This window comes from Accipiter gentilis, chromosome 25 (genome assembly GCF_929443795.1).
Source record: "Accipiter gentilis chromosome 25, bAccGen1.1, whole genome shotgun sequence".
NCBI classification, from domain to species: Eukaryota; Metazoa; Chordata; class Aves; order Accipitriformes; family Accipitridae; genus Astur; species Astur gentilis.
In genome coordinates, this window is record NC_064904.1 from 14,159,368 (window position 1) to 14,169,854 (window position 10,487).

General features: G+C 54.8%; 1 protein-coding gene across 2 annotated transcripts in view; it reads right to left on the reverse strand.

Moving 5' to 3' along the window:
• JAG2 (jagged canonical Notch ligand 2) overlaps positions 1–6,083 on the reverse strand; it is a 73,002-nt gene extending 66,919 nt beyond the window's left edge. Inside the window, exons 1-2 of one of the 2 annotated variants that reach the window (XM_049828825.1) lie at positions 5,730–6,083; positions 5,095–5,418 (exon numbers count right to left, since the gene is read on the reverse strand). In XM_049828825.1, the coding sequence (XP_049684782.1) occupies positions 5,095–5,418; positions 5,730–6,083 (678 nt within the window). The remainder of the gene's footprint in view (positions 1–5,094; positions 5,419–5,729) is intronic. The other variant, XM_049828826.1, reaches the window with a different exon arrangement.
• Between the last annotated feature and the right edge of the window lie 4,404 nt (positions 6,084–10,487).

Here is a 10,487-nt window from a genome sequence, read left to right on the forward strand (position 1 = left end):
AGAGTAATCTAATCCAGGATGTTTTCATTACAAAGCCTCAAGATCCTGATCAGAGTGTAGTGATGGCTGTGTTAAGACAGAAGGTAGACCAACTGTAGATCTACCAGCCAAACAAAAATAGACAAGAACATTTCCGACAGTCAGGCTATCTAGTTCCCTACAGGCACCAAGGATCCCAGATAACATGCTTCAAGGCTAGATGCCTTCCAGGGCCTAACCACCTTCAGTTTTCAAATTAGAAGGATTGATAGAGCTTGATGCAGAATTCTATAGTGAAGTAGACAACATCTGAAAGTGCCAAGCAGAATACTGTACCCATTAAGTAATAAAAGCTATAAAGTCAAGTCTTTCTCCTCAGGTTTTGGCGGGGGATGGGAGGGGTGCTTTCTAAGAAATTCATTATTTACTGCTGCAGCCAAGTTACCCTCTCAACAGCTCTACATATTTGATGGTTCATACTCCTGTGTATGTTTTAGATGAAGTTGAACCCTTCCAGGCATTTGGATGAGACTCACATATGGACTGCACATGGATTAAACTCACACAGAGTCTGAATATTCAGTGTATATACTTTCACATATTTTTATCTACCTGAAAGTTAACAATACCTCAGAAGTTTAGAGAGAGGTGCTACAATCACACCCTAAATAGGAAAAACTTAAGATCAGTGCTTAAAAAAATAATAAATTAGTTGACCACATTCTAGTGTGGAAAGTACCCTCTACCCAAGCAAGTTGCCGAGGGCTGCCTGAACCTCTACTACCTCTTCTTCAGAGAGGTACACAGAGTCCTAGCAGAGCACCAAGGAAAGAGAAGTGAAATTGCTTGTTTCTGCTACTTATCCCCAAGGCCCTGAACTCTGAAGTTCACCTGTGGCATTCAGAGTACAGTGTACTCGTATGTATACTGCACTGACTGTCAGTCACAATAGAATCTCAAAAACAGAGGGGCTGAAAGGAGATAATGATGCATACTGTAATACATGATTTCAACATCCACAACTAGTCAGAACAATTCTTCCATATGACTAATTAACTGAAGTAATGGATGCCATACCAATATTTATGGTGCAGAAAAAGCTGTGAATTCCCCGAGGGAAGGAACAGGGTGGAGGGAAAAACCACACACACAACTCCATTTCATGCCATCTTGCAAAGGAGTATGAAAAATGGTTCCACATAACCCATCACAGCAGAATGCCTGTAACATTAAAACATCATCTTCAGAAGCAGCCTTCAATTAAACCCAAATCTAAAACTCTGCCAATAACCTAACTGTTATTGATAAATATTGCCATACAAGGTATTTCTGAAGCTTCAGCATCTGAACAAACAGCTTTGTGCTAGAAAAAAAACAACACGCTCAAGACCAATAAGCCTAAACTGTGTAAGTGATCAGAATCGATTCTCCAAAACTACTTGAATTCTTCTGTCTTTTTTGTTTTAAAAGTTGCATATAAATTTTAATTGCATCATTTGTTTGTTAACAATCCCAAATGAGCATTAAGCTTCAAGTTTTACAGCAGGAGGCAAAGAAAAAAATGTGAGGTAGGTGGGTGAAGAAGACAGCTGTATTGTTCTAGCTGTTCCTCAGCCTCTCCCACTGCCAGATTTCTGTGGATGATGTATCCCAAGGTAGCAATTTTAAGAACTTTCTGGCAATATCCCAAGCTCCTCTTGCAAATCAGAGATCAGACTAATGATATTAAAAAAAGACAGGAAATAGGAATAAACTGGATAAATGACACTGTATCAAACAGTGGAAATCACTGAAATCTGGTACTGCAGCTTTACAGAAGAGACACTTGTCCAAATTTCACCATAAAATTTTACTATGTAAAACTAAAAAAGAAAAAAAAAATCAGGATAACAAAACCAAGGCCAAAACCCACCTTTCAAGATACTACTTGCCTTACAGCTACTGGTAGCTCAGGACACTGCAATATCAAACAGACATCAAGAAAACCTCCCTCGAGCAATTTATACATTAATACGTTAGTCTCCTTAAGCAAGGGAGTTACCATTAAGATGAGGTTCAGTAAGAAGCCCACATATACCAATGCTGGCTGTCATTAGGGTTGGATTTCTCAGTCTTAAAAATCCAATCTAGAACTACTGAAGTAAGTCCTTCGCTCACTCCAAATTCATTTCATAAGTGAAAGACAATTTCTGATTCTCTTCACTGTTATCCCTTCCCAGCATATTCAGTAAAGGAACATTCATTTCGTTACTGTTGCATAGCAAAAAAACCCCAGGTCATATGAAAAGACTATGTCTGTATTGTCGTTTCTTGTTTGCAAACTTGAGAGAGAGTATTATTTGAGAATAATTTTGAAATTACCCCAAAGAGTTGAAACCTAACCCAGGAACTCAATCTACTTAAAAACCCCTTGTGTTAAACTAGCACTACAATTAAGCCTCTCCTTGCAGACTCTATACAGCTTATGTACAGTTGTGACAAAGATGCTGCGTTCCCCACCAACAGACCGAATGTCCAGAGTTCAAGACGTAACTACAACATCCAGGAGGGACTTCTTTCCGTAAGTGCATCCACGGACTGTAATACAGGGACTGTTTTTAAAGTACAACTACTCCACAATCTATTTTTAGAATCGAGGGTGGGCAGGGAGAATATTCTGTAAACCTTCCAAAAATCAGCCGGCCGCCCACTAAACTGCAGTAGCACTGTTTAAATAAGTTACAGGCTGCTTTGCAACAGCTGCAAAAAAACAGTGGAAAGACAGACCAAAGACTTCAAGTCCTTTAAAATGCTTGAGGCAAGGATGTAAGAAACAGCAGCAGGCACAGTATCACATGCTAGAGACACTGTGGTAATTTACCTACAAGAGGTAGGTCAAACAGGCCTTTCTTAAGACTTGATGAGCATAGAACAACAATATCCGGCAGCTGCAAGGTAGGAATGTGCTTATTCCAACAGAGAAAAACCAAAGAAGGCTGGGTTTAGGGACCTGCATTGTAAGGATTATCAAGCTCTCCTCTTGTTTCAAGTAGCAATGCTAGAAACTGGCAAAATAAAAGCATGAGTTAAGTTGCCTTTACTCCCTCATGCAGATAACATACGAAGTTTGAGGTGCTAATGTTACTGAAATCTCCTACTGAAGAGCTTATGATTTCGTCAAGCCTGTGTTAAACGGTCAATAAAGAGGAGAAAGACTCTTAATTTTCCCTTTGATCTTATAACTTAAAAGCAGAGTTCCAAATACCCTGGTTTTATGGTATTGGCTATACCTGTTAACGGGAACCTTTCCACATTCAACAGGTTACAGGACTAAAAAAGGCAAACCACCCCAACTTGGCAACCAGAATGTAAATGCCTCTGTGCAGAGAAATTTATCGGTTGTACCACTTTTTTCTCCATCTAACTCCAGCAAAACTCCTACTTTCAAACAGCGGTCAGTTCTTAATTTGAGGTACATGACCACCAGGCTAGAAGGCCCCTGGCAGCACAGAAAGTTAAGAGATTTATGTGGACTAGTCTCCTTCAGCACAAAACACAAGCAAGCAGTTTTGCCCCTGACCATTCCTAGCAGCGGTTTTCCAAGTAACAAGGATCCCGCGAGCTACGTATCTCAAGAGGTCGGCGAGGGCCATTTCATCCGTTAGTCACCGGATGCCAAACCCAATCTGAAGGTACCGGGGCTTCCGATACTCATCTCCCTCCCAAGCTAGGGCACCGCACCATCCCCATTCCTCAGCGCCTCACAACTTGCCAGCTTCCACCCCGTGGCCCACTTGGAAGGGCCGAGAGCAACAGCTGTGAAACTCCCGGCAGGATCCTACCTGCCTGCAGACGGGCAGGAAGCCCGGCCTTTCCTCCGCCCCAGCACGGGCCCCTCTCCGAACCCCGCGCCCCCGAAAAGGAGAAGGACGGGGACGGGCCTTGGCCTGCGGCCCCCGCGGATGTGGCCCCTGGGTCGGGCGCCGCACGGGGAGGTGGGGGCTGAGGGAACGGATTGGGGGGGGGGGGGTGTCACAGAAAAACCCCGAGATCCCGAGGGGAAGGGACGGGGGCAGCGCCGGGGTCTCGCACGCCCCACAGCTCCCACCGCCACACAGCCGAGCCACGGATCCGGTTTCCGACGGGATCCAGAGCAGGGCTGCGCTTCGGACGCTCCCTCCCGATTCGTGCCCCCGGAGGGGGGGGGGGGGGGGGGGGGGCAGCTCCCACCTCCCTTCGCCACCCAGGAGGCGGAGAGCGCCCGCGCTCGCCCCAGCGCGGGTGCGGAAGAGGAGGATGGGGGGGTGCGGGGCGGGCTCGCAGCGCTTGGGACGCGGGAGGCCCCCGCCGCGGCCCCCGCCTCAGCCCTCACGCCCACCTGCGGCGGCGGCGGCGGCGGCTCCCGCCCCTCCGAGCCCCGCGCGCCGCCGCCGCCGCCGCGCGGCCCCGCCCGCGGCCCCCAGGAGGGGCGGCAGACTCGCGCCCTTCGCGAGCCGCGGCACGCGCCCCGCGCCGCGCCGCGCCCCCCACCTGCGCCGCCCGGCAGCGCCTCCTACCGGGGACAACCCCACGTTGCGCGGGAGCCGCGGGAGCTCCGCGGCCCCGGGGCGCGCTGCCGCCGTCGGGGTTCGGTTTTCGGGTGGGTTGGGGGTTTTTTTGTTGTTGTTGTTTGGGGTTTTTTTTGGGGGGGGTTCTTCCCCATTTATCGTTTTTCTTCTTCAGTTATTCGCGCAGCAGCCGCCGCGAGCCCCACCTGCAGCCTGTGCGGGAGCCCGTCACGCCGTCACTCCCCCCCCCCCCCCCCCCCCCACACACACACACCCCGCCGCCGGCCATTCCGCAGCCGCTCCCCGGCACCGGCACCCCCGGGGCCGTCCTCGGCGAGGCTGTCGCGGTCGCCGTGCCCCCCCCCTCCGCACTCCCCTTTACCCTCCCCGCCCGCCGTGCCCCGCAGCCCCCGGGAGGCGGCCGGCCCCGCCCGGGCAGCGCACCGGCGGCTCAGCCCGGCTTTCTAACGGGGGAGCGGGCAGCCGCTGCAGAACCGACGGGAGAAGCGGGGGCGGGGGGACGACAAAAAAAAAAAAAAAAAAAAAGGGGGGGGGGGGGGCGATAACGACAGCGCGATCATCTACCTACCGGCCACGCAAACTGAAAGGGAATAACAATCCTGCCCGTCTCGGGGGTTCTGCCTTGATGGGAGTATTTGTTGCTGTTCAAATAGAAAATATTTCCACCGAGAACGGGGGTAGATCCGAATCCGTAGTTGCAGGGTCCGACCGGCGTGATCTTGGCCTGATATTCCTTGAGGCAGACTTTCACGTAAGTGTCGCACTCGTCCCGGGTACAGTCCAGGTTCTGGGGGCTTTTCATGCCATCGCAGCATTCCCCATTGAACAACTCGCCGTTTACATTCCGCACCGAGTTAAGCTGCAGCTCGAAATAGCCCGTGGACCGGGACACCTAAAAATAAAAATCAAAGGGGAGACGGCCTCGTTACTACCGCGGCCGGGGGCAGCGCAGGGAGCGCGGGGCGGCGGCGGCGAGGGGCTCCCCGCTTCCCCCCCCCCCCCCCAACCCACCCTCCAACTTTCGCCGGCTTCGGGTTTAACCCCGCGGCGGCGGCGCGCGTAGATACGAAAAACCGCGGCGAGAAAACACCGTCCACGGAGAAACGCGCAAGGTGGAAGGGGAGCGGGGAGGAGGAGGAGGGAACGGCGGCGGCGCCCCGCGGCCGGGAGCTGAGCACCCCCCCCCCCCCGGCGCCCCCCTACCTGCACGCAGGAGGCGAGGAGGAGCAGCGCCAGGCCGAACGCGGCGGCGCGGGGGGCCCGGCTCCGCCGGCCGGCGCCCCGCATGCCTGCTGCTCCGCGCGGCCGCCTCAGAGGAGCCCGCCGAGCCCACCACCGGCCACGGACCGGCGGCCGCTCGCGGCATGGGCGGCGGGGGAGCCGCCCGCAGCGCGCCGGGGGGCGCAGGGCATGGGCTGCCGGCGGGGCCGCCCGGTGCGCTCCTCCTCCGCCGCCGCCGCCGCCGCTCCCCTCCCGCGGGCTCCGCTCGCCCTCTGTGCGCCTCGGCTCCGCGGACACCCAACAAGTAGGTGCCGGAGTGACAGCTTCATTACCCATTCGCCGCCGCTGCCGCCGCCTTCATATTAATGAGGGGGACGGCCCGGCCCCGCGGCCGGCGGGTGGGGCCAGCGCCGCTCCCGCCGCGGCTCTTAAAGGGCGGCGGGAGGCGGCGGGCGGCGGCCCCCGCCCTCGCCCTGTCCTGCCTTGCCTTGCCTTGCCCGGCTCTGCCCTGCCCTGCCTTGCCCTGCCCCGCCGGCAGCGGGGGGTCCACCAGCCCCCAAGGCGGTGGGGGGACGGGGAAGCGCCCGACGGGCGTGGAGTGAAGCGCGAGTGGGGGGGGTTCCCGGGGAGCCGGAGCGCCCGCAGCCGCGTGTGAGCGGGTGGGGGGCGCGCGCCGCCACGGAGGAGCGCGCAGGGTGGGGGTGCGCCCACGAGCGTCGGAGGAACGGCCGCGGGAGATGCGCGGCCGCGGCTGTGGAGGGAGCGCTGGGGACACGTAGAGGCAGGGAAGGGCACGAGTGGCACAAGCGCACGCGGCCAAGGAGATGGGCTTGGCGTGGGGGCACCCCGGGAACGTGGAAGCACGCACCCACAGCTGTGGAGGAGCGAGCAGGGTGGGATCGCCCACAGCTGTGGAGAAGCGAGCAGGGTGGGATCGCACACAGCTGTGGAGGAGTAGCGTGCACTCACAGTCACGGGGGATTGTGCTGGTTGGGAGTGCCCACAGCCTCGCAGGAGCACGGCGCTGCAAACGTAGCTGTAGAGGAGAATGCGGTGTGGGATCAGCCGCCGCAGTGGAAGAGCGTGCGTGGGGCATGCACCCGCAGCTGCGGAGGAGCGTACGGGGTGGGTGCACCCACGGCTGTAGAGGAACACAGAGGGTGGGAGCGCCCGCAGCCCCGGAGGAGCGCGTGGAACGCGTACGCCCAGAGCTGTGGAGGAGCACCCGCGGCGCACGCACCCGTGGCCGTGGAGGAGCGCGCGGGATGCGCGCACCCACGCTCACGTAGAAGCACAAAGGGTGCGTGCGCCCACAGCCGTGTAGGAGCTCACACGCGATCGCTCATGGAGCGCTCTCGGTGACATGTGCGCGGCACACAGAGCAGATGGCCAAGTGGTGGGATCGTGTCCTCCTCCAGTGGTGGCTCAAGCAAGTATGAGAGTAACCGAGCAGAGATTTCTCCTTTAGTTTAAGCACCCTGTGATTTTGATCCCTGCTGACAACTATGAAAGCTATACATCCAGACAACTGCATGCTATGGATACGCTACCAAAGCCCAGATCCGCATTTAGGACCCAAGTTTTCCTTCTGTTGCTCGCCCTCCGCCCCCCCCCTCCCCATTTAACTCTTTAGTACTGATCATGCACCGGAGTGGACAATTGGAGAACAAACAGCTCAGAAATCAAAGGGCTGTCATGTTCCCCTCCACGGAAAACCTTTCACAGAGCTTCCCCCTGCCTTTTCAGTGCCCCGGCTGCCTCCCGTCCCTCCAGCAGCCAGCCGGCACGCTGCTCCTCTGCTATTCATGGCCAGCGTGCAGCTGCAGCTACTCTCCTAGGCTGACACAGCAGCAGCTGCTATATGTGTGCCAGCTGGCTAGCCGCTCTCCAAAATCCTCTTGTCCGCCCGCTCTCCAAAATCCTCTTGTCCGCCCGCTGCCCTTGCTCTCCTGCTTCCCCACCTACAGACCTGCTTCTCCTTCCCCACCCACGTCTCCCACTTGCCACGCTCTGCTCCGGTTTCCTATCTCCCCGCTGTCCTGAGCCTACCCCTCTGCTGTCCTGATTCACCTTACCTGCTCTCCAGGAAGCATCCCTTACTTTCCCTCTCATCCCTCCTGAGCTCAAACGGGAGCTCTCTGAAGTGGAGCGGTGAATATTGCTTTTAATTATTTTGCGTGTCCTCTCTTTGAAACTGTGCCTCCCAACATAACTGCATTCAAGCATTTTTTTGGTTAAGATAACCTCTGGTATAACCACCTTTAGAAGGTGGCAAAGGGAAAGCAGGGGGAGCTGAGGGAGGGCCGGCACCTCGGTTTGAGGTATTTTCAAGTTGCTACTTTTTGCTAATCAGAAACTCTGCTGGGCCCATACCCTTGCCCAGCTGCGCTGCTCACTGGCTTCTAAATGGACAGGCAAATGCTCTTCGGTTTTTAATTACTTTTTTCTGGTGGCTGAAGGGAAGGAGTTTCTTACACGAGCTTTCCGCATAATGATTATTTTGTGGTGGATGGCAGCCAAAATATTTTGCAAGACAGGTATTTTGTTTGCATGTATCATCATAAACAAACATAAAACCTCATAATCTACGTTCAGCATTGTGCGGTCAATATGCCTGTGGAGGAAGACATATATTTTTATCACCAAGCTAAGCAAATGTAATACAGAAGAAAGATGATCCAGCAGTTGCAGCATATGCTCGGTCTCTACAGAGCCAAGCTCGGTTACCTGCTGTATCACAGAATTTCTTTGTTACCTTGAGCACACTGCATGCTCTTTTTGTGCTTCGGTTTCGCCTTTGTAAATATTCTGCAGTACTCAAAAACTCCGATGCCATTTTAAAATGGCTTTTCTCGCTGCAACCTGACTTCACAGGAGCAGAGAGGGGAGGTACAGCTATTTCCAGGCATTCTCTCTGCTCAGGGAAAATTTCATTTTATTCTTCTTGGTGCTGCAGCCCCATTTTCAGCCTGAACTCCTTAGTTCTCTCGCCGTGGTTATTATTTCTCAAGTGCCATGGATTTTCACTCTATTCTTCTCCAGGTATGGAAAGTTGTTTCGTTATAGTTATGCACAGATAGTGACGGTTTTCAGGAAGATCAGCAAAAGTCTTTCTTAACATATGAGCTTTGAGCTTTTAAAAAAGCCCGGTGGCCAGATCTGTGGGTGAACGCTGAGCAAGGCTAAGAGGAGCCGTCCCTCACAGCTTGGCCAACCTGCATCAGACCGTCCCTGCGGGACCAGCCCTGAAGGGGAACAGTCCAGCCTCCGGCACAATCTCTGCCTTCCCACCGGAGCTGCCTCCCGTTAGCATTTGGGGGGGGGGGGGGGGGGATGAAGTTAGGTAAGATGAAAAGCCAAAGGTCCTGCGCAGTCCTTGGGGTGCCTTGGTCACTTCCAACGGGCCACCGAACTCTTCTGCGCCCAGGAGCGCGGTGGCAGGATTTTCCCCCCTCTTCCTTCAGCGTTTGCCAGGCTCTGGACCCCTGCCGCAGGACAGCTCTCGCCACCGGGCTTCCCTCGCTCCGAGCAAGCACGCTGGAGGCGCCCGGCTCCATAACTCATTCCCAATCAGCTGCACTCTCCAAGGCCTGCTCAAGGCCCCCGGCTGCCAAGTGTAATGTGTCTCCTCTTACACCCACACCTGCAGCCCAGCCTGCTGTCACCCAACCCGCCGCCTTTCCTGGCCGTCCTGCATCTGGCTGCACCCTGCGCCGGCAGCCGTCCTTTCCCCAGTGGGTGAGTCTGGGACCTTTCCTTCCCCGCTGCGGGGTCATCCTCCCCTCGCCTTCCCCGGAGAAGGGTCCCTGTGCCTTTGCGTTGAGTCGCGGGGCTGTCTGTGCGGTCCCGTGCGGGCAGGCGCTCGGGGGAAGTCGATATAAATTTCCCCATGCCGAGCACCAGCTTTGAGGTGCCCTTCTGTCACTCCCTCCCCGCCAAAACAAGGGCTAGCGAGATCCGGATTAAAACCCCAGAAATATCCTCCCACTGCTGTTCCCTCACTTCCTCCTGCTGCTGCTCCTTCTCCGTTCTCCAGCAACCCCTGCTGAGGGCAGCGAGTGGGAACGGGGGGCTATGCATGAGAGAGGGGTGGAAATAGGGCTGAGGAAACTTATGCTTGACTTTAGTCGGGGTTGGAGCTTGCAGCCAGCAGTTCGTTACTCATCCTGCGCAAGGGCCGGGACCGGAGAACATCGGTCCCTCTGGCAGGGGAGGGATGCGCTCACCGCCAGCCTCAGGCAGGGTGGAGTGCCGGCATCCCGCACCTCCTCGTTCCCAGCCCTCTGGGCCAGGATTTTTGCTTTTGTGCTCTGGCTGTGCACTTGCACGAAGTTTATGCCTGTATGCAAATCCTTTGCAAGTATGCTCATTAAATCATTTGCATAAAATATCCCCGGAGGATCATAGCAGCTAGGAAGGGGCAGGGTTTATCCATTTGCCTTAGAGACGGCAGAGGTATAGGGATGTCATTTGTCAGTATGCATATGGATATGGACATATATCTCATTTACCCAGGCCAGAATGTGTCCGCTTGGGAAAGTTAAAGGCAAGAAGATCATTTTGGATGTTGTCCATCTGAAACTTGGCAGGGTAGGAGTTAATCCTCCCTTTCTGGCCAGAAAGGCTACAGCTGCCTGTCCTGAGAGCAAGGCATTGCAGGACCAAACCAGCTGTGAAGAATTAATTTCTCTCTTTCCTCCTCCATGAGAAGCCTTGTGGGCTGGGGCTAAGAATATGAAT